This window comes from Triplophysa dalaica, chromosome 19, assembly GCF_015846415.1.
Source record: "Triplophysa dalaica isolate WHDGS20190420 chromosome 19, ASM1584641v1, whole genome shotgun sequence".
Taxonomy (NCBI): domain Eukaryota; kingdom Metazoa; phylum Chordata; class Actinopteri; order Cypriniformes; family Nemacheilidae; genus Triplophysa; species Triplophysa dalaica.
The window spans coordinates 7,030,131-7,054,535 of NC_079560.1; the positions used below are offsets into that span (position 1 = coordinate 7,030,131).

At 39.3% G+C, this 24,405-nt stretch overlaps 2 protein-coding genes across 7 annotated transcripts in view; one reads left to right on the forward strand and one right to left on the reverse strand.

Annotated features, from left to right (window-relative positions):
- Nucleotides 1–11,632, forward strand: part of vav2 (vav 2 guanine nucleotide exchange factor) — a 124,188-nt gene extending 112,556 nt beyond the window's left edge. The window contains exons 10-29 of one of the 4 annotated variants that reach the window (XM_056731179.1): nt 463–558; nt 1,853–1,921; nt 2,079–2,165; nt 3,448–3,533; nt 3,616–3,748; nt 4,169–4,183; nt 5,291–5,400; nt 5,483–5,584; nt 6,254–6,342; nt 6,439–6,452; nt 6,713–6,734; nt 6,991–7,118; nt 7,230–7,301; nt 7,420–7,481; nt 7,831–7,947; nt 8,026–8,113; nt 8,193–8,316; nt 9,147–9,230; nt 9,536–9,690; nt 9,928–11,632. In XM_056731179.1, the coding sequence (XP_056587157.1) occupies nt 463–558; nt 1,853–1,921; nt 2,079–2,165; nt 3,448–3,533; nt 3,616–3,748; nt 4,169–4,183; nt 5,291–5,400; nt 5,483–5,584; nt 6,254–6,342; nt 6,439–6,452; nt 6,713–6,734; nt 6,991–7,118; nt 7,230–7,301; nt 7,420–7,481; nt 7,831–7,947; nt 8,026–8,113; nt 8,193–8,316; nt 9,147–9,230; nt 9,536–9,690; nt 9,928–9,975 (1,701 nt within the window). In that variant the 3' untranslated portion in view covers nt 9,976–11,632. The remainder of the gene's footprint in view (nt 1–462; nt 559–1,852; nt 1,922–2,078; nt 2,166–3,447; nt 3,534–3,615; nt 3,749–4,168; nt 4,184–5,290; nt 5,401–5,482; nt 5,585–6,253; nt 6,343–6,438; nt 6,453–6,712; nt 6,735–6,990; nt 7,119–7,229; nt 7,302–7,419; nt 7,482–7,830; nt 7,948–8,025; nt 8,114–8,192; nt 8,317–9,146; nt 9,231–9,535; nt 9,691–9,927) is intronic. The other 3 variants (XM_056731181.1, XM_056731180.1, XM_056731182.1) reach the window with 3 other exon arrangements.
- The window catches only part of LOC130407869 (dynein intermediate chain 2, ciliary-like), a 59,593-nt gene that overhangs the window by 16,978 nt on the left and 18,210 nt on the right, over nt 1–24,405 (reverse strand). For all 3 annotated transcript variants that reach the window (XM_056731186.1, XM_056731185.1, XM_056731184.1), the window contains one exon: nt 22,156–22,251. In XM_056731186.1, the coding sequence (XP_056587164.1) occupies nt 22,156–22,251 (96 nt within the window). The remainder of the gene's footprint in view (nt 1–22,155; nt 22,252–24,405) is intronic.

Consider the following 24,405-nt stretch of genomic DNA (forward strand, 5'->3'; position numbering starts at 1 on the left):
CCAAGGTTATGTTAGTAACCGAGTACGTTTTATATTGTTTGAATTATCAGTGTATAGACCGTTACATCAGACACGTGCACGCCTGACCCCTGTTAACTTCGGGTTTCTGTTTGGCTTGTGTCTAATAAAATAACTATTTATATTTTATTTAATTTATGTTATGTTATAATTGTATTAAATAAACAATTTGTTTAATTTTGTTATGTTCAGTATATTAAATTAACAATTTGTTAAATGGGTCCTGTAGTTTCTACTCATTTTAAGGAAACCTTATGGTACATTGACATCTAGCGGTTGAGTTGGTATCGCATACTAAGTTCAAAATATTGGAGAGAAAAGTTAAACTTTTGTTTAAGTTCTTTTTTTGCTTGTTTGCTCTCACATAGTATTTCTTCTGTTGTTTTGCATTTACACAATTATTATTTTTTTTAAATGCTGACCTATTGCATCAATTCACCACAGGAGTGTACCATGAAGGTCCAGGAGGGCAAGTTCAAGCTTCAGGATCTCCTGGTGGTTCCTATGCAGAGGGTCCTCAAATATCACCTTCTGCTTAAGGTACAACTCCACAAAAGTGCTGCATCACTACCATTTATATGAATTTAGCTACTGTTCACAGAGAGCGGTTATTAAAGGGATATTCGTTCAGATTTGTGAATTGACAATCTTGTTAAACTTCAGTTTATTCCGAATTTAAAGTCTGAAACAGCAGAAAGCCCTCTCAATCCCGTAAAACATTCAGATCATTTTACCTCACCCGAGCATCAACAAGACCCATGTGGCCGCCCAATCTGGCCAGCCGCTGCTAATAGACATCATGTTTTAAACAAGACACCCTGCATGATACAAACCATCATTAATTCACAACATACATTAATAATGAATGCAGAGAGAAATAGTGGGACGAAAGGCACGATTCGAGGAAAGCGTGTTTGAGCTGGGTGTGGGGGAGGTTGTTGCAGACCGGGTTCTCCGGTTTTCCTGAGCCTCCGGATACAGTGACACTGTTTAAATCAGCCATGCCTAAATCATATTATCCGCACCCCATTTCATCCCTCCCACAGCTTCATGCCACTGCATTAATACACTCAAACCCAGGGGATGTTGTGCTGTGGGTTTGTTGCCTTTGTGTTTTCTTTGATATTTATTGAAAATGTCATACTGTAGATACACAGACGCTTGACGTGTGTGGCATGTGTCTCACTCATGTCAATGTATGTGTCATAGAGGGGTCATATGGCTCGAACACGTGTTTTTCTGTGTCTTTGGTGTGTTATAAGTTGACCATGCATGTATTAGACACGTAAATTGCAAAGTGTCGGAATAAAAGATGCATTCTATCTAATAGCGAATGTTCACTCAGACCTGCCTGAAAATGCCTTGTGTAACCACACCCCCAAAAATCTACGTTAGTTTTTGGTATGATTTGACTAAGACCGCCCAAATATATACACAAGTTAGGTGGGCGTACCTGTCAGTATAAGTGCTTTGGAACCTGAGGTGTTATACTGCTGTTGTTTGTTTAATGTTGTAAGTTGCACTCTTGGCATCTCAAATGGATCTTCCTGAAAGGATTATCTTCAGCTTCAGTTCTTTGTAAAACGTTGTTTCCTTCCCATCATTGTTTGTTAGCACGTCTACTTCGATTGAATATATTCACTTCAGAAACCCCCAAATCTCCTTTGAAATTAGGAAAGTTTAGTTAGTTCTGCCCAAAATGAAATCCAAATGTGCAACCAATTATGTAATGGAAAAGTATACAGGATTGGATTTTTTTTCTTAGTGATGTAAGTCACTTCCAGCTGTCTGAATTAGTGTATGTTTGACACATCTTCATGTTGTCTGTTCACAGGATTTAGTGAGTTACTCTATGAACCGGCCGGAGAGACAGCAGCTAAAGGAGGCACTGGATGCCATGCAGGTGTGACCGCTAATATAAACAGATTGATTGTTTTGACCCACAACAGCTGGTTTATAATATTATCAATCCTAACAGATGCAGGATTGATATATGTGTTATGATCTCTGCTAGTCTGTGTTTAAGTGGCTTCTAGTTGTATTTTCTATTGTTTTTGAAGGACCTGTCCATGTACATCAACGAAGTGAAAAGAGACAACGAAACGTTAAAGAAAATAAGCGAATTTCAGAGCTCTATAGATAATCTGGTAAGTGTGTCTGACAAAGATATACATAAAGTGGTATGATGTCACGTTTTGCATTTAAAATAGGAAAATGAAATCTGTTTTAATTACTATAATAATGGCCAGTGTCCCGTGACAGACCCATGAGAGAAAGAAGGGCGCTTTTTAAATGAAGACAGTTAATGATGTTGAGTTCAGTTGTCTGTGTCATTATTCCTATTTGTGTGTCTGCTTGAGTAACAAAAGTTAATTGTGTTTGTCTTGCTCTGTTATGATATATAATATTTTTGTTTTGGTATTATTTGGGGAATATATTTGAAATCACAGCTGGAAAATAAGATCAAACACTGAGCTTGAGATGATAAATTGTTTATATACTTTATACCCAGTAATTGTTATAATATTATCTCTCTCTCTCTCTCTAGATATATGTATATATATATATATATATATTTAATTAAAATTATAATCGCGCTTGATGTGCCCTTTATGCCTGCCAAATAACAGTATGCATGCTAATGTTCCTGTTACGTGATATGCAATTATTTCATTAATATTTAATTGTCTACTATCAATTTTTGTATTTATTGGAAAAAAGGTTTTCAATCAGGTTTATCAGGCCAACCTTTGTTCAGGGTCCCTGCACAAATATATTCCCTGCACTGCACACATGTGGATTGCAAGTTTGACTTCTATACTGTATCACATGATAGTGCTTGTTTCTCCAGGCCGATTTCTCTTTATCCCCAAACATTTAGTTATTTACAAGCCCCTACCTGCCCCTTCAGTGTCACTTTTGTTGTGTAAAATAAATCCTGAAAAGCTCCAGGCTGTGAACACAGGCAGGACGTGTTCGCTTTGTGTTTAAAGGGAATGAAATCAGTGTATGTTCTGTCAGGAGCTAATGTAGGAGTAAGTGTATCAGGTCTGGTTTATTTATGTGATGGTCTGTAGCGCAGATGACGCCTGCAGCGAAACATCAATGAGCCAATGAGCCACGGCACTTGGGGCCATAAGACGTTCACTCTGTGGCTTTGACATGCCTTAAATGACTCTTAATACAGCAGCAACTCTTGCACGAAATAAATGATATGGCTATTAAATCCAATTAAAAAAACACACATTTTATTTGCCAGTAAAAGCTAGGATAACTACTTCTTAAAAGTCGTCTTAAACCTTCTTATAATGGATGTTTTACTTCATTGTAATAACATAAACATGAGTCAGTGTACAAAGTGTGTACTCATCTAAAGATTATAACATTATTTTGTGTGTGTGTGTTTGTGTGTGATCGTGTCGTAAACAGCAGGTGAAACTAGAAGAATATGGTAGACCAAAGATAGATGGAGAACTGAAGGTGTCTTCTATAGTTAACCGGACCAAACAAGATAGGTATGATCGATGAGTTTCACCAGTCATGTCTCATACCCAACGAATCAAATTCTAGCCACAAAACACCCTCTTCTCTCTCCAGATACATCTTCCTGTTTGATAAAGTCGTGATTGTATGCAAGAGGAAAGGCGATAACTATGAGCTAAAGGAGATCATCGAACTTCACTTTTACAAGATGTCCGATGACCCCATGAGTAACCGTGACATGAAAAAGGTGAGACACCCTTGAGTCACCGGTCGCCTCGAAGATGCTTCAGAATATAATTGATGGGAGACGATGCGTAATTTTGCAGTTGTATTGCTTCTTTGTAGAGGACTGAGTCAATAATCTTTATGTAATGCATCTTATAAAAAAGCTAATGGGATGATTCGGTCTACGTGGTGAAATGCACAGATGGATGGCCTTCATTAAAGTCTCGTCCTGGAGCATTAAAGCATGATGCTTGTAATCATTTTCAACCAATCAGATTTGATATACCGCCTTCTTCTGTACTCTGTGTCTAAAATCTAAAGAAATGGTGCATTCTCCATTACTCTAACGATCAGAAATTTTTGCATGTAAATGAGAATGCATGTGTAACAGGGTCTCTCTCTCTCTCTCTCTCTCCCTGTAAATCTTTTGCATGCCCTCCAGTCAAGTGGAAAAATGGTAAGCCGAACACTCATGTTCTCTCAGCAGTCGTATGTTTGTGTGTTAAGTGCTGTGATTCTCTTCATCTCTGTGGTGATTTTGTGTTTCCCGCTATTTCAAGAGCAGGCATACTGCTACCAGCTAGCCATTTAAAACAAATCCCAAATGTTGTTTTGACCCTCAATTGGCACAGAAAATACTAAGAAAAAATGCAGATTCCGTCTGGGCATGTTTATGCTCGCAATACACAAAGCATGCTTTTTCCATAAATTGTAGCACTTAAAGGGATAGTTCACCCAAACATGAAAATGTTGTCATTATTAACTCAACCTTTAATTTTCCAAACCTGAGCACAAAAAGGATGCAGAATGTGTGGAACTAAACCGTTTTGGAGCACCGTTATCTTGGTAGTTTTTTTTCTATTTGGTTGAGTAAAGGATGACAGAATTTGTATGTTTTGGGTGAACTGTCCCTTTAAATAAAGTATGGTATGGTTGCACTGTATGCTCTCTTGAATCAATCGCTTCATCTTGTATTGTATTCATGTTTAAGGTGCGTTGGATAAATGTGTCTGCTAAATAAATTTGTATGTTTTGTTGCCGGTTTGATTTAGTTAAAAGCTAGCATTGTGAAGACTGACCCCGTATCTACACCGGACGCAACACGACACACGACTTGTTCTAATAGGATTGTTGCGCTCCATCCAGTGTGGACAAAATTTTTAATTAAACTAATGCGTTCTGTCGTCTTTTGTCGCGCAGCGTCCGGTGTAGACACTGTTAGGGACATTTCATCCATGACATGTGGCCAAGTGGAATTGAACAGAATGTTTTTTTTAAGTTAAACAAATACTGCAATTTTAAGACATGGTGATGATCATTTTAAGATACTGAAAATGTATTTCTTAAAATTTGGTGTTAGGCCACACAATGCTTGAAAACAGTATGGTACATTGAAACAGCCCAAACTGCACAAGTGCACTTGTACTCACAATGTACAATTACATTTCTCAGAAGCAGCATGTCCTGTGTGAACGATCCCTAGCACGCTGTTATCTTCAATCCATTGATCTCTCCCCACTTTCCTCCCTTCATCCATTATTCTCCATCCCCTCTGTACCCGCAGTGGTCCTACGGGTTCTATCTAATCCACCTCCAGGGGAAACAGGGTTTCCAGTTCTTCTCCAAGACGGAAGACACCAAGCGCAAGTGGATGGAGCAGTTCGAGATGGCCATGTACGTTACAACTGCATTATTGTAGAAACAAATCGAGTTTGCTCTCGGACCCAGGTCACCAAGTGAGTTTTAATCCGTGCAGGTCAAACATCAAACCAGAGAGAGCCACTGCCAACCAGCACAACTTCCAAATGCACACATTTGAAAAGAACACCAACTGCAGGGCCTGTAAAATGCTGTTGAGGTGAGGACCCGTATACACCAGCGCACACACAATAGGCAGTGTGGCCTGAAATGTGTTACTGGGCTACTGGGCTGACCTCTATTACATGAGCTGCTTCTCTGATTGGCTGTGTTGACGTGTGTGAAATCATGGAGCGCTGACCTAAATTTGCCGCTTTACAGTGTAGGTCAGTGTGCACATTACCTGCTCATTATACCAGCTCACTGTTTCAATTTATGTGTAAAGCAACCGTGCACTAGTCACAAATACATTGAATGTTGAATTGAATGCATCTAGTGGTGAGGTTGCGAATTGCAACCAACGACTCACTCCTCCGCTTCCTTTCGAGGCACAACAGCAGCTGACAAAGGGCTATGTTGTCACGTTTTTGTTTCTCTGCCGAAGGAGATAACGTATTTACAAAACACTTTCTGTAGAGCAGTTTGTCCGTAATATTCTAAGGTAATAAAAACATACCGCTTCATCATCTTTATACACCTCTGAACACTTAGTTATATATATTATATTGCATTTCTGTCAATAGATCCTCCTAAAAATGATACACAGCACCTTTAGGAAATGAAAATATATTAGCTTAACATTTTAATATTGAAATGTCATCTATCTCTAGTTGTGTTTGGATCAAGACCTTATCCTGAGTGTGTTTTTCTTTCTCTTTCTATATTTCAGAGGTATTTTCTACCAAGGTTACTACTGTTCACGCTGTGGGACCGGTGTCCATAAGGAGTGTCTGGAGGTCATTTCCATCTGCAAAATAAGTGAGTCTCTGACAGACAGCTGCTCCGTACATTACATCTGCTCTAATTCAAGACATCAGCCACTGACTATGCATCTCTCTCTCATTATTATTTCAGGTCCTCTTGATTCGGTGAGTTTTTAGTGGCCTGAACTCATTAACCCTCTATCTCTCTGATTCGCTGTGCACTAATGTCTGATGAATTAATTATTCTCTTTTATGGATGCTGCGCGATAACTTTTTCTCAAACTTCATCACTTTACTGTTGGGCTTGTTTAATCAGTTTGTCCTGATTTGGGAAAATATGTCAAGCTCATAATGTCCAGCTGATATGAAAAAAATGATATTAACACACCGATGCTTATTAAATCACATTCACTTCTCTTTGACAGGAGCCTGGACTTCCACAATCAGGTAAAAATGATAAAATGTTTTGCTTCTGTTTTCTTGAGTACGAATGTGGTTTTGCCAGTAACCTTGCATGCAGCTTTCAGGTTAAATCTCTTGAAATGAACTTTAAAGTATACCTCAGCTCTTTGCTGCCATCTAGTGTATGTTACATATGTGCAGTACACAGTGTATGCTCTTCATTAAACTATAAAACTCTAAACACAAGTGTTTTACCATCTGTCCATGAGTGTTTAATCATGTGTCCATAATTTATCTCAAGGTCCCAAGATGGTGGCCATTAGAAATTACCATGGTACCCCTGCCCCCCCAGGCAAAATACCACTGTGTTTCCAGACAGGAGAAGTTATCGAGCTCATGAAGGGAGATCCAGACACGTCGTGGTGGGAGGTACTGCTTTCAAACTCACTATCTCATGTGCATTTAGGGATAAGCGGTGTATTGGTTTCCATGTTTTCAATTGCATTTTTTTCTTTATCATTCATTTTCTTAACCTTTTAGGGCAAGCTCATCACAACCCAGAAGACTGGCTACTTTCCCAGTTCAAGTGTCAAACCATGTTTAGATCCTAAGGTATTGATAAAAGCTTTTTTTTTCAAAAATAAGTACACTACAATATTTGACATTGCATGTTCACTATTTGAAACACAACCTTGTGATGTCACATCATCCTTCGGTTTTCTTCTTACAGCCTTTCCAGTCATTTTCCAGCCGTCAGTCCTCCAGAGAGATGGATTACTGCGTTTATCCCTGGTATCTCATCCTTTTTTGGAGGACATTGATTTGTTATTTTCTATACTGACTGCTTTACAATGACGAGATGGTGTATTGACTCTATAATGTGTGTTCTATATGCTGTAACATCAAAATACGGGTTAGACTAATTTGTTTATGCTAATCGACCCTGCTCAAATCTGCATGGAATTGTATTTGTGTCATAGCGGAATCAATGAAGATGATTGATTGGCTGTAGGTTAATTGTAGGGCATGCTGAGTGTTTATTGTCTATTAATGAGGTAACAGGTCCTGCGAGAGACGCTGTTATGATGTTCAGAGTATTGAATGGCTCGGTGAATCAGGTGTGTTTTCCTCTCGACTTCAGGTTCGCTGGAAACATGGAGCGACAGCAGGCCGACAACCTGCTTAAGTCTCACAGCAGCGGCACCTATCTGATCCGAGAGAGAACGGCGGAGGCCGAGAGATTCGCCATCAGTATCAAGTGAGTCATGTGAAATTAAATAGACGTTTGTGTGGTTATGAGATGTGGGTAATGAGAATTATGTATATCTTGTTCCAGGTTTAATGACGAAGTGAAGCACATCAAAGTTATCGAGAAAGACAACTGGATACACATCACAGAAGCGAAGAAGTTTGAAAGCCTCTTGGTAAGTCAGGCATCTCCTGGTGGGAGTTATTCCTCAGTCTGCTTTAAATAACTTTAAATTGGTGTGTTTTTGATGACAGGAGCTTGTGGAGTATTATCAAAGTCACTCATTGAAAGAGAGCTTTAAGCTGTTGGATACGACCTTAAAGTACCCTTACAAATCCCGGGAACGATCGAGCTCTCGCACCAACACCCGCTCACCAGGTAAAGTTTCACTTAATGTCTGCTTCTTTATATCTCTCTTTCTTTGACTTTTACTTGACGCTGGCACAACTGTGGCATTGAACCCCCACCAGTCTGGCAAGCAGCCGTCCACCAGCTTTGAAAGTCTGCTCAAACAAACCCTGCCAGCTGGTCCCGCCTCCACATTCTGTATGCCCCGCCTCTGACCGTTTCAACTGTCTGTCACTTTTGGCTTGGTTTTCAAGAAGCCGCCCACTCCGGCTGGAGCCAAAGCCTTAACGTGACTTCTGGCTTCTGGGGCCGAGTTTGGGGCCAGCCAGCTGAAAAGACTCCAATAAGCAGATGCTTCCTTTAGATGTATTGTAAATGATGTTTGCCCTCCTCGGCTGAGTGCCCGTATTAGACCGGCATTGTTCATCATGCAGTGAAGCTTATCTGGTGACTCTTTTATGTAAGTGCATGACTGTGAAATCAAAGACAATGTCCGATGGAGGGGTGATGATGGGGTTTTAGAGGGAAGTTCTGCAGGTTGTGTGTCAGCGCAAGAGCTCCAGCGGTTAAAGAGACAGTTCAACCAAAAATGAAAGATTCGGTCATTTACTTCCAAGTATTGTTCCGTAGGGTTCTCTTTCCTCCAAGGAACACACAAAATGTGCGGTACAATGTTTGCAATGATGTTTAAAAAAATGTATACTGGCACACACACACAGGCAGTGGTTGATTTGCTTTTGTTTGATAAGGAACCCGATTCCTTTTCCTTTTTAACTCTGTTGTGCCCTTCCTCCTCTTCCCTCCTCTGGCTCCCTCGTTCTCTTTCTCTCTTTCTTCTCCCCTCCACCCTGTCTCAGCAGCCTCCTGCGCTTCCTACAACTTCTCCTTCCTCAGTCCTCAGGGCCTCAACTTCTCCTCTCAAAGCTCTGCTCCCTTTTGGTCAGGTACTGCCCTTCTGAGTTCTTTCTCGTGTTCACGCATCCATCCGTCTCCCCTTCATTTTCACCCCCTCATCCTTTCATCCACATCCCTCCCCTTGGTGTCGTTTCCTCATCCTCTCATTCTGCATCCAGAGATTCATAACAATCATAATCACATTCATGAAAGTCTAGAGAGAAATCAAACCCTTATGTTCTAACACACATCTCAGACCACTGATCATTTATTGTCCACTTATATTGTGTATGTCTATTGTGAGTCCTGCAGCGTTGTCCATGTGCTAATGTAGACCGTTGGTGGCCTTGTTTAGTGTTCACACCCAGGGCGGTCAGCACAGCTGTGGCGCGATACAACTTTGCCGCTCGAGACATGAGAGAGCTGTCCTTGCGAGAGGGAGACATCGTCAAGATCTACAGCAAGATCGGCGGCGACCAGGGCTGGTGGAAGGGAGAGGCCAATGGCAGGGTAAGACAACAACTTAGCAGTTTCATACAAGCTTTGGGTTAGTTTGTGTAGTTTTTTACCCACAAGCTAAAATTGATTAAAAAGAAGCCTTAGGATGAATTGAAACAAAGACTTTCAACCTTGTGCCTTTATACGATTAGCACTTTTCCATCAGCCAATCAAATTAGAGCATCTATATATTTTGTACTCTGGTTTGTGTCTCTGTTTATTATAAAACTGTCCATATTCTTCATTCAGATTGGATGGTTCCCCTCTACATATGTCGATGAGGAGGGGGTGCAGTGAAGTTCTGGGGTCCCCGGTCATCCAATCAGACTGTTCTGATTCACATCCCTATAAGAGGACTCTCCATGGAAACACCTCATGGAACACTTTTTTGCTGGAAACATTTAACATTGAGTATTTGTACTTCCATCTCCTATCATCATGTACAAATATGATTTTTTCCTTTCTCGGAATGTCCGAGTGATCTCTTGCAGAGTCTATTCGTTCTAAGCATCCGAAGGGCTCGCGTGGAAAAACAGAACGGAGCAGAACTGCCTCGAACCGGCCAAAGGGATTAGCATGGCTTTAAGATGTACAGTAATACCTGTAACGTGTGCCGGCGGCCACTGGGGTATAATGGGGTGCGGGGTATAATTATTAGAAAATAAATCTATAATTTATTAAAGAGAAATATCTATGATTTTAATGCGATGTTGAACGTTTGTTTAGCAGAAGCAGTGCAAAGAATATACAAGAGCAGAAAATGCACTTTGCATTTCTTTTCAGAGAGAAATTGCCTTAGTAATTGGTAATGCCTTTATAGGTGGAGGTGAAGAGATGGAGCTCAGATTTGTCTTGCACATACACACTGATATATCCGCCCTGACCAGAAATACGGTGCCTTTACATATGTGTTCCTCACTGTCAACATGTCCGGTTTAATGTGCAGTTTTATCAACTGGTTCTGCAGCACTGCACTCTCACAGTCCCGTCCGCATGCTGAACTGTCAGAACACCACAGAAGAAAACCGAACATCTATTGAACTGACGTGAGCAGAAGATCAGATCTGCTGCTCAATTCACTGAAACTGAGAGATGCAAACGGATCTTTGCGATAACTTTGCAAAATGGTGAAAAGAACTTTGTGATGGATACCAGCATCATGTCTTCACATGCAAACGTGCCATGGAGTATACAAAATGAGATTTTGCGATTCACAAAGTTTGGACGTAAAAGGAGAAGCTCAAACTGCTGTTCTGTGCACTGATGTTCATGAATGCCCAGAGGTTTTTGCGAAATGTTTTGTCTTCAACAAGCACACTGTTTTATCACTCCAAATCTTTTTCAACTGCAGCCTGCCATAAGAGTATCTTGCCTTACTGATTGGCGGTCGCTTGGTGCTACAGAGCTACATATTAAATACCGTGAGATCAGGGCAGGATCTTCTTCACTGTTGTTGTGGACTTAGGAGACCCCCTGCTGAAGAACCTCAGCCATCAAGTGCACTTTATCTGTCCAGAGACCTTTTAAAACAAGACTCCACACCGCAGACCTGGACATTAAAGTTGAATATTATTATAAATGTCCTTATTTTTTACCTCTGGGAGACAAACGTACAGTATAAAAACACGATGAGCATCGTCCTTTGAACATTACCTGTAAACTCCGTAAGTGCATGGATGTGTCCGTCATACAATATTTTGAGAAACACCTTTTGCTGTTGCCGCCTATCAAAAACGGAGTGTTGGACTCATAAAAGATATGACATGTTTTAGCTGCGCTTAGTTCCTGTTTGTGTAGTGGATGAAACCCATTGCATGTGGTCATAGATATTACAACTGCTGTCCGTGGATCCTGAAAAAAAGATTTAAAAAAACATGGAATCGTGTACTTTTTAGAATGGTCAGTGATTTACAAACTGAGGTCTATCATGAAATAAATATTTCTTTTTTGCCTATTTGTGTTTTTTTGTTACTGTTGTTTAAATGAGTATGAAAGACAGACAGTTCTTCTGTATTAAAGTGCACCCCAAGGAAAATAGATTTTGCTCATATTGGCTTTTCTTTCTCTAGTCCCATTATACAAGTTCATTAAAGAACAAGGCACCCAAAGAACAGAAGTTTAGTGCTAATCCAACCTAGATCTCAAATATGGCAGAAGAAGAGAGGCCAGAATGTCAATGGTTTACACAGGAGTACATTCTCTAATGTATATGTTAAACATTGCCACTAGGGGGAGCCAAGATGCTTGACTTTGTACAGTAGGCCTACTCTAACATCGAAGAGCGTTTTTTTATGTCCACCTAGATTAAGAACTTCTGTCTATCTAATAGGATATTTGTGACTCAAAATTAAAACCAAATACAGCAGGTACTACTGCTCCATTTGTTTTGCTCATATTTGCATTATCATTTATATTATCGTACTTATGCAATGAAGAGGTTCAACTGGCTACAGGTCTCAAAAATTGTGAGAGGGGTCGTTTAGTGAGCGAAAATATCTGCTCAAGTGAAGAGTATTAAATATATTCATTGTATTGATGAAACAGAACGTTGAGGATATGTTTAATTTTACGTTTAATAATATGTTTAACGCTTTATATAGTGTAATGATGCCGTTACTGTAAGTATTCCTGTAGCGCAGTGGTAAGAGATTTGTGTTAAATACGCAAGGTTGTGGGTTCGATATATAGGATAATGCAATGTAGTCCCTTTTGAGAAAAGAGTTTGCCACATGCATAAATGTACTACTAAATTCTGGTGATGCTGTTTGCGCACTGTTCTAGGCAATTCTAGCTTTCCTGTAGCTCAGTGGTAAGAGCATTGCGTTAACAACGAGGGTTCGATCCCAGGGGATTGCAAATACCTATGTAAAATGTATAGGATAAAGCAATGTAAGTCGCTTTGGATAAAAGCGTCTGCCAAATGCCTAAATGTAAATGTAATTCTGAGAAAATGTCAACCTTACCATAAAAAAATATTTTTTAATACCAACAGTTTTTAATATGGTAACAGCACCGATATCAACATTTGTTGGTTCAAATACCCATGTGAGGTCTCCAAGTTTTTTAAGCATTTGGGTTTTTTTAGCACATGATTTTCTATAGTCAGGTGCCATTTTCAGGATTGTCACGTCCATAACGGTACATATTCCCCATAAAGGCACACATTTAAGTTAAAATAAAGTTACTATTTTATGAGAGGGCGTTTTAACACTAGGTGGCATGGCATCTCACGCACAGAAGGCATTGGCACGTGCCATTAAGTTTAGTGTCACGTCCGGTGTCACATCCGGTTTCTAGTGGCATGTGCCTAATCAAGGGCTCTGGCATGTGCCACTATTTAGTGACACGTCCGGTTTCTAGTGGTTATGTGGTGGACTATGGATAATCGCAAATATGACGCATGTGGCACCTCCGGGAGTGACTGCACGTAATTTTGACATTAATGTGACCATTTTTTTTTTGGTTTGTTTTTCTGACTGCTTGGTGTACAGTGATCGACTAGGTAACGTAAAGTGCAATAAAATGAATTATCGATTAATCGATTGGTACATTACCGCTTACCCTAACTAACCCATTGAGTCCGACATTTGGGTCCGAATTTTTCACACGTTAAAAAATACATACGACCTCATGTTGTGTCAATCACAGTTACACACTGCCTCCGATATTTAAAACAAATTGGACTGGGTTCGATTATCTGAGTTTTTCAGCATTTTGAGTGGCGTTTAACAATTCAGATACAAACGAGCGCAAAATACGAAGAATTTCGGACTGTATGTGCAAAGACCTTAACCCTAACATACCACTGAAAACCGGTCATGCCACTAAACTGAGTGGCACATGCCATCGCGAGACCGGACGGAGTGACACATGCCACGGACGTGCCACCAGACATCCCACTAAGACAATGGAATGTGCCGATGGCTTCTGCGCGTAAAGTGCCATGCCACTCTGTGTTAATACCGTATAATGTTAAGAGACGTCCCTTCTGCATTTGTTGGGTATTATTGTTCCAGGTTCGTGCATTTTAATTCTCAGAAATCCTACAAAGTTTGTCGTCTCCCCAAAATAGTGTCCTTCTTTTGTCACACCCATAACACTTTTATTTACCTTTTTTAAATATAAATTAATCTGATGCTTAAACTATTAAGAAGGGTTTAGTAAAAATATAAACAAATGGTTCAGTAAATAGGAAACAAATACATTCCATTTCACAACGCAAAATGTCACATCCAAAACTCTGGAGTTGCCCACCTGCATTTGTAAACTTTATAATGTTTTGTTGGGTAAGTGTGTTTTTGGTTAGTCAAGCTGTCTTTTGAGTTTGATATCGTCAGCGCATGTAACTCACCGCGCGGTGCGTGCAGGGAATCACTCGTAGAGGAACGCGAGCTCATTGCTGCCTGTCTCACACTCATGGAGCGATTCATCCAGACCAGCACTGTGGATCTATTTACCTCTCTAAACTACCCCATAAACATCGCAGTTGTTAGGTAAGTGTTTATTTCAATCGTTAGTAAGTGAGTGTTTGGTAAACAACAGAATTCAAGGACGTTTGGCATGCTGTATTATTTTGACCTTCTCTTGGTGATTCAATATGTTTTGCGTATGGTTTCGGGTCGTTCGTATTTCCTCTGTTTGCAAAAAGGTTTAAACGCAGTTGATCCAACCCACCAGTGAGCGTTTTGAATACAAGTCTGGTCTCTTTACAAAACAAATGATTCAGACCGCACAGTCACCCGTCACATCATAAACAGGTGCGGCGCCTGTTTGTATATCACACACAACTACCCAAATCATCCCCGTCCGGCCGGCAGGGTGAAGATCAGCTCCAGCTTTGCGCTGACAGGTAATCGCTTTATTTATCTTTTTATTTCCAACACAAAGTATAAACCCACAGACGTGTTGTGAAAGTTCTGCTATATGTATTGCGTAACCGATACGCTCATTCAGCCGCGCACCACGCGTTATTGCGCTTTTGTAAGTGTTGGTGATGTGCGCACGTGTAGAAGCGTCTGCCCAAATGTACGTATACTGTACGATCGGTATTTGTGCTGATAGTTTAAAAGACTCGGTGACTCAACTGTGGTTAAGCAAGGGTCAAGTGAACACAGATACCAAGATTTACAAACTGAGACTCCCATCTGTATGCAGAGCACGCTTAATAAATCTACCCAGACTAAAGAGATCTAAGAGTGCTGCTGGGGGACCTGACTTTTATCACCATCATCCTTCTGCATCGAACAAAACGTGTTTGGAGAGAATGTTGCTTACAGGAGAACAATATTAACTATTATTGTATTTAATATGTCAAGCTTTGACCTTTTATGCAAATCTGCTGTGTGTCCATCTTTCTGTCAGTCTCTGTTTTGAAATGTCAGCGTTTCATTACCGATTGTAATCCTATTCCTTAAAATCATGTTTAAGCTCGACTGGTCGTCCTGAGACTGGCTGTAGGTTAGATCTTAATGGCTGTGAGATTCAGGGAAGCGTTTCCAAAGTCCAATTATTGAACGCAAGTACTGCCCACCATTCCCGGATCTATTTAGATGTTTACGTTTTATGAGAGAAGAAGACTGAGCAAGAACAGCACAGGCTGACTGACTCACAGAAAATCAACTCGGATGGATGGCTACCAAGTCATGCATTGAGAACAGAATGAGCTCTGTGCCAAGCTGACTCTCTCTGGTTAACTGCGATGCCAGCCAACTACAAGGTTAAATCCCAGTAGACAGGACTCTGTGATGGAAGGATGTTGAACGTTCTGGAATGATGTTGGCGCAGGTGCTGCCAGGTTTGTAGCAGTCGGTGGGGTGGTTTGTTTTTATATTAAATGAGTTGGGATCATGAGTTGACGTTTTTCGTGAATTTATTATGTTGCCTTGTAGAGTTGTCCTCCCTGCGTGACAGTCTGGTGCCAGCTGTTAAACAACATTGGGCAGACTGATGAATCTCAATCATTTATTCTTGAAGACAAAGATGAGCCAATAGAGCTGTTTATAGACCACTATTTAAGATGTGAACACTAGTCCAGAATTTACTCCAGTTTCAGTTTTTTATATTTATATTTCACGTATATTATTTAACCGTAAAGATAGTTGTTTACGTTTTCATTTGGTTATAAATGTACTGTTGCTTGTATTTTGTTTTCAACGTTTGTGTGGTGTTACAAAAACAGAAACGGGAAGACGTTCTGGACCAGCGTTATTGACATCTTTTAAAGTGGTCTGTAGTCCTAAAACGTGGAAAAAAATAGTGCTTTTGTATTTTCCATGGGTTTCTATTTAGGATGCCTAACAGGTCTTGAGAATAGCTGTTTTAAAAAAGTTATGGTCGACTTTGATTGATGTAACTTACATAAAGTATGTGACCCTGGATCACAAAACTTAAGTATTAAGGAGCACGGGGACATTTATAGTAAAAGATAAAAATACATTGTGTGTCAAAATTATAGATTTTTCTTTTAAGCCAAAATTCATTAGGATATTAAGTAAAGATTGTGTTCCATTAAGACATTTTGTAAATTTCCTATCTTAAATATATAAAAACTTTATTTTTGTTAGCGGATAGCCTGCCAGAGTGCCCTGATTAACAACTTAAAAGGCAGTTTTCTCACTATTTAGATTTTTTGCACTCTCAGATTCCTGAGTTTTAAACGGTTGTATCTCAGCCAGATAATTTCCTATTCTTACAAATCATACATCAATAGAAATCTTATTTATTCAGTTTTAAGATTATGTAAAAATCGTAATTTCGAAAAATTGACCCGACTGGTTTTCTTGTCCAGGGTTGGCGAGAAAGTTTATGTGCTTTATGATAGAGAGGAACCATAGTTTTTATGTAGCAACTTTTAAAATTACACTGAAAGTGTGACTTTGTAATAGATAGTACAAGCATAACATTTCACTAAATAATTAAAAAACACTATTTTAAAAACCCATTTGAGAACCCGTATGGGTATCTTTCCAGACCAACCTGCAGTACAAATTGACATCATGAATGAACGGATCTATTTCTCTATTAGCAGGCAGTATTCCATTCATTTGGCCTGATGCCGGCGATTTTGGGTCATAGAAAGTCATGTTGCCCTCCAACAGTAAATTACCAGTAAATTAAATGAATGTCTCTAAGCAGTTAAATCAAGGATGCTCATAAATGATGATTACTGTATGTAAGTGAAATGAGAAAGAAACCAAGCAAATATATTTTCCTAATAGCATGTGATGTTGAATCGTCAAAACGACTATAAAAACAAGCAATCCCCTTGAAACAAGCCACTCTTATCACCGTGACCTCTAATTCCAACAGTGCAGGTTGTTTTTTACAAGAAATTATTAGAAACAGCTCTTGATTTTTACAGTAGACGCCCAAATCCTTCATCTTAGGCTTTACTGCAAGGCAAGCTATAATAACAATCGAGAGGAAATACGCCTTACGCTCTCACAAGGTGAAACATACTGACGTGTATATTATACACCATGGCTTCACTGTATGCCACAATAAAAACAGGGTCGAAATGATCAACTACAGAGGAAGCAACTGCTTGAATAGTGATTCATTTGTTGGATAAAATGGAACAGAACTGGAATGTCATTGTAATGCAAGGCATTACTATGAAGTCCTGATTTTCTTCCCCAAGCTTCTCTGTGCTTTTCCATCTGGCTCTGGACAGCTGCCATTCTGGGTAGCAATCTGTGTGCCTACAGTATGTGTATGTTTGAGTGTGTGTTTTCCCCACAAATATGAGCTTGTTCTGAAGCCTGACATTGTGAATTGCCTGTATTTTGAGATATTTTGTCTTATTTTGAACCATGTCTAGATTCAAAACCTAAATACAGCACCAGAACATCATTTTCCTTTGTTGTACCATTCGTTCATTCATAAACACCATCCACGAATTGCAACCAGAATCACCTCTACCCATAGTGCATTGCATGAATCTAATGCACACTCATGCCACGTCCAGGGTCACGTTTTATCCATTTCATGTTCCAGAATTCCACCCAGCGCCGGCCACTGATTTGCATGTTTACTGGAATGTAAGTTTCCCGCTTTATTTGTTTGATTTTACCAAAGGAACACCTTGAAATGAGAAGGAGGTTGAGAAAATAGGTGGTTGAGTTCCATATTCAGTAGCTTAAGGCAACTTTAGGTATATTAATAAATGAGACAGTCGCTCCAGCCAGGAGACCCTCAGGAGGTTTTCAGTTATTGTGGAAGCCACCCACCACTTGGAGAGTGAAATGAGTTCACACCGGCAGCATACACACACACACACACACACACACATCCGCTCAGACGACACCCGGAATAGACAGCATTTATTCACTCAAAGTGTCTCTGAATGTGCGAGGATGATTTTTGAAAAAAAAGGATTGTGTATGGTTGACAAGCACTTTTGTAAAACGACTCAGATTTTCATGCAACCCTCTTTTATGAGGCACGTGTAATTACATCCTTTCTTTTCTCTTTCCTTCCTGGAAACGAGACCTCTGGCTTTCCACCAATATTTCCATACAATAAAGTGCCCTTGTGGCATTACGAACACACAAAACCTTTCACTGCAGCAGCACAGGGTCAGAGGACAGGCAGGTGATTCATGGACACGACAAAATGAATCTCAGATGACCAAAGCGACGCTAAAACTCCCTTTATTGAGCGTTTAAAGTTGTTTTTGGTACTGCGGGGAGGTTAGCAGGTCTTGGATTGAAGGTGCAGATTGTTTCAGACTGTTTCTCATAGATTTGTTTTTCAGGGGAAACTAAGAGCTGTCAGAAATTGGACTTCCTTCAACCCTCACTGTGGGGTTGTACTCAATCTAGCAGCAAATGGGCCTTGTGGAAGAGTGCCTTAATCTTTTCAATGTTTCGTTAGAGACACACTTTCATTTAGGATGAATCCACTGGTGCATGAAGGATGAGCTGTGCAAGTCTTGCCTTGTGCGTGGTTTTGTCCACATTGTGGGGACCAGCTCACATTAAAAAAACGACTTGGGCCTAATAGTAATTAATAGTGTTTAATACTTAAAATAAATAATAAAAGCAAAAAATAACAAAACAATATAAATTATTTATTTGTGTTTTTGGATGTTGGCTTTAAAAACATAAAAAAATTAAAAATGATTATTTCTTCCATGAGGTTTGCATACATACTAGACTAGGGTCTGTGCTTCTAAAATGGGAAACACCATAAAGGTTTAAATCAGTCCATATGATGGATATCACAAACAAGTCTTTATGAGTAATGTACTTTTATAGCACTTTGAAGGTTATTATGAGGCTTGTCCATGCTCATTGACTACTTCCATTGTGTGCATAAACATTCTCCTTAACATCTTGTTTAAATAAGAGTTTAGATCAACTTGAGGGTGTGTAAACAATGACAAAATTGTCCGCTTCGGGTGAACTACAACATCGACTGCTACCATGCTATAGTTTAATACTTGACTTACCAGAAAGATTTTAAAGCCAAAGGATTGAATTATTCATGTAAGTGTATGAGTGTAAATGTAGTTGTGGAGGAGGAGACCCTCTTCAGAGACACTCGCTGCACAGTGTACAGTTCTGTGCCCCTCTCTTCATGGCTGAACTGTGGAGGAGGGGGTCTGCATGGGCTTCCCACTACAATCTATGAGCCGTGCAGCAGTGAAATCATTTACAGCAGAGGTTTCATGCTCAACACATGCTCTCCTATGGTACCTGAAGTGACTCAAATGTCATCTTTAACATTTCCCAAGCAGCATATACTGTCTAAGCACACGCTGTGTGTTTGAATAAAAATGTTAGGTATTCGGATGGTAGTTTGAGAAAGACTGTAACCAGGCAGAGGCTTGTGAAGGCTTCATTGAGCAAACCAGGAGAGGAATGAAACTGACAACATTGGTGTGTGACACACTGTGGTCCCCGTTCAAAATGTAATAAAAACAGTGAAATGCATTTGTTATGCATCAAAAAAATCTAAATTGAGAGCTTATTGAAAATAATCAAAAACAAATAGATACGAGCACTCCTTGTCAAATTGCTTTCGTGCACTTCAGCTACACCATTTGGGATCTTGGACCCAACTCCCCATGTTTCTTTAAATTTAAAACTTGGGGACAGATTAAATGCTATTTATTTCTGAAGATTTGTGAAATAATAATGAGGTTAATACAGGTAAAGTGAGACACTTTGCCAAGCATAACTCATTTCCATTGTTTTTAAATGATGACCTTGAGCTTAATGATTTTTATTGTAATACGCATGAACAATTGTCCCTCTTTTTCTGTTTTTACCCCACACAGTTTTGTGCTACTCATTTAAATGATCTCATTCTCTCTTTCAGACAGAAAAGAAGATTTTACACAGTAAGAAGAGCGAAGTTTACAGCTTTGCAGAGCCCTTTCAAAAAAGCAAATGTGAGCAGCTTGTGGCAAATCGGAGCGTGAACAAAAACAAAAAAATGATTACTGTGTTTTACATTCATTTCAAATAACAGCTCAAGACTTCCAACCTGACATCACACCTGATATGCAACAGACCATCTAAGTTCAACAAACGGTGTGTCCTTGATGTGAGAAGATAAGAGATGTGAAAAGTAGGACACACGTCTTCACACGGGATCAGAAGATCAGTTAGATCCCCAGAGATAGAAGCAGAGAACAGTGACGGCGGCGAATGACAGCGTGACGGTGATATCAACAAGCGGGCATTGAAGTTCACAGCGTTACATCTGGCTTCAATCACAGGTCACGGATCACAATCAAGTCTTCTGTTGGAGCTCCGGAGCTGACGGTTGATCCAAAGGAGACCTTTACTGTGTCAGCTATGCAGGAATGTGACTGTGAAGAGACTGTGTCCACTACGGGACTCTCCACCGCCGCAGTTGTGGCTATAGTGTGTAACATCTTGGTAGCTCTGCTTATACTAGCTCTTATATTGATTCTTTGCAAAGCTTGCAGGGTTCCCTCAAGCCAGGAGAGAGTACCAGTACTGACTCTAGAAAGTGCACATCAGAGAAATGAGCACAAGTACTTGTTGACAACCTGAGGGGATTCAGGTAGGGAATGTGAGAGGAGAATAGTAAATAAGTTCAAAATACTGAGGGATGAGAAAAAGATACTGCCAAAAATGTGATTGTGTGACCCAATGGGTTCCATGTTTGGTTTGTTTGTTAAAGGGATAGTTCACCCCAAAATGAGTTCTGTCAACATTTACTCACCCTCTTGACATTTCAAACCTGTATGACTTTCTTTCTTCTGTAGAACACAAAATACATTTTGAATAATGTGTTAACCGAACAACATTGGACCCCATTGACACAAAACCACTGTGACATTCCTCTGAATATCTACTTTTGTGTTCCACATATTGACACTGTTCTTCTAAAAACTTGTATGTTCTAAGATCTTGTTTTTTAGGAAATGGAAAGGACACTGTGCTTTTTAAATGATCAAATACTGTGTTGTAAAAGTTGACAAGCACTTTTTCATAAATTTCATTGGTTAGATATTTGCAAAACCCAGTGACAGCATAAAGGGTGACTCATAATAATGATTTATAGCAACAACAAATAAAATCACAAAACATGGAGATAAGAGGTTTCAGGTGGACAGCAGCGATATACAGGTTTGAAATGACATATGATAACAGATTTTTTGAGTAAACTATCGCTTTCACCCATGCTGATAAATAAAAACTACCATTCCAAAGACCGCCCTTTAACAGCCATTGAGAAATTACTCCCCTAAAACATTTACGATCAGACGTTACTTCTAACGAACACGTGTGCTTTTAGAAATGTTAAGACATGTTTAGTTAAGGAAAGGCCTCTGTTATGGGGCAACATTCAAATCCACTCGAAAAGGAGAAGTGGGCTTGCTGAGTGTGGGCTGCTGGGAGAGTGTTTGTGTCTCTCATCCAGCATCAGCATCACTCGGCCTGGAGTGTTTTATGTAAAGAGAAAGAGACTCTCAATGGCCTCTTTTGTGTAATTCAGTAGTGGCTAACAAAGCATTAGTGAAATCCCACACCAGTACACCTGCAGCAAACCTGCTAGCTGTAGATGCTATGCTAATGTGGACGTGCAAACAAATAAAAGCAAGAATTAAATTTTAATAAGAGCTGAAGTGCTGCTTTGTGTTTGAAAAAGGCATTATCATCAAATGTGGTTTCTTATTGTTTATGAGCCTGTGGGATTGCTGAACTAATAACATATCTTATACTAGCATCTTTAACTTGCAAGAGGAAAATCAACCAATAGATGGGTTTAATAAATGCATAGAACTATCTATACAATGACTTTGTCTTTTTTTCAATGATTCTGTGAAATATTTACTTATATTATAGCCCAAAAGTTTTCAAAAATTTAGTTTTACACCTTTTAATTCATCAGTATGTTTACTTGCATTTTGAAAGTTAAAAAACCGATATGTAATAATATTTAATGTTATTCAGAAAGATATATGTATAAATGTGTTCATTTGTATATTTCTCATGCCTGATTGCTCCCAGACTCCCTCAGCAAACTCAACAGTTTCTCCATCTTGTCGATCTCCACCTCTGGACCCTTCGGCAACTCCTGGCCCTTCTTCTCCTGGGGATGCGAAGAGAGAGATAAAGAGGAAGTGTTTAATTTTTATTTTATTGTTTTATCATGCCAATAAAGCTTCTTTGAATTTTAAAGAGGAAGTGATGAGTCTAACTGAGATGAAAGGAGTGACCCAGAGGTGCCATTAGCAATCCCCAACGCTTCTGCGTGTGAGGGAGGTAATAAAGAGCGGCGTTAGCTGAGCGTTATTTTCTCAGTATGTGCCGTGACGGAACAAACAGCTAACATCAGAGACACGCGCTAATCTCGCATGACATTTGTCAGAGATGATTACAGTGACACATTGTTTCCTCGGGGAAGACGCGTCAACAGTGGACTGCTTATCAAACATCGCTATGGTTACTGTCTGTGCCATCACAGTAATGAACTGTACGGGACCCTGATAAGCAGATGATAGCAGATCTTTCTGCATGTCTCCCATTTCTTTTAATTATTAGATGAAATTCTCTAGAATCAAAATCACTCTGGGAAGAACTGTTAAACATGCGTAGCAGAATGCTAATGTTCAGGTGTCCATAGAATGTTTAAAGAAGAGAGAATTCGTCAATGGCCTTTAATAAGTAGCTCAAGGTTAAAACTATTCGGAGACTTTGTCTAAGAGAAAGAGAGAGAGTCATTAGGGAAAAGAATTTGGGAGAGGATGTCAATCAAAGAGACTTGAACACATCTCGGAACTACCGTGAGGACCCTTCTGATTGGCAGTGATTGCATTTACATGTATGCATGTGGCAGATGTTTTCATCCAAAGTGAGAGCAGGAAAAGTTCAGTCTGTCATCATTTACTGACCCTCGAGCTCTTGCAAATCTGTATACATTTCTTTGTTCTGCTGAAAACAGAGAAAGATATTTGAAAGAATGCTTGTAACTGAACAGTACTTGGCCACCATTGACTACTATAGTAGGAAAAATGACAACTATTTTCTTAACTACCTTTTTCAAATATCTTCTAAAAGACATTTACAAAGCAATTTTTCCTACTAGGCCTATGGTAGTCAATGGTGGCCAAGAACTCTTTGGTTAGAAGCATTCTTCTAAATATCTTTTGAGGGTGAGTAAATGAAGACTGAACTTTCATTTTTGGGTGAACTGTTCCTTTAATATGTTCTAACGTTTTATTTTGATGGTCCCCAAAATACATTCTACTGAGCCTAACTTTACAACTACTGTACTGTTTTTATTCTACAATACTTAACCTAAGAGTCTACATATACTTCAGTGAGAGCCGTTGACAAGTAGCTGCAAATTAATGAGAGCAAGTTGACATACAGCAGTTGCAAAAATGTCTAAAGTGTACTTTCGAAATGAAGTGGAACCAAATATTTTTTTTCTTTTAAGAAATACTTTACATTTTTCTCAGTTTGAATATAACGTACACCATCAAAAAGAAAAACAAATGTACCCAGGCTGGGCGATGGTATTTAAAAAGATCCTAATTTAGTTACAAATATGCATACATTTGGTACTAATATGCACCTTATTTCAAAGTTTTTGGAAAGGGTACCACTATAGCAAAGAGACAGCTTATGTACATTGGACTTTTTTCTGACAGTTTAAAGTCTTTTTCTTCTCTCACAGGATTATGCTACACATTCAGATCTGTAAATTTCTATAGACCAGTTTTAAAGACGCACTATAGACAACACTGGTCCTAAAACGCTCCCTGTCTTAGACTGTCGTTTTTTTAATAATGATGTTACACTAAATCTAAAATACATTAATCTTCAGTATTTAAACGTTTTGTTGGTTATATTTTGTTCTAAGATTTGTATACTGTAGTATTACAGGAAGTACTCTGGAACAGTCTTGTTTACATCTTTCAAAATGATCTACACAATACCCATTTTGTTTGTTTAAATAGATGTAGATGTGTCAGCCAGAGTAGGAGAGCTGTGAGTCAAATTTCTAAAATAAACACTGTGGTACCATAGTGACTTAATATCTAGACCTTTAATATTTGTGAAGCTGAAGATGTGCAGAAGCATATGTTTTTTTAATGAATGTGACTGGCATTGGTTGTGAATCAGCAGAGATATGTTATGTAAGGGGAAAAAAAGAGTTTGCTGCTATTAAGTGGCTCCCTTGCTAAGAGACCTCCTAATGTTTTTAGACAAGCTTATAAATGTGGTCAGTGTTGTGCTG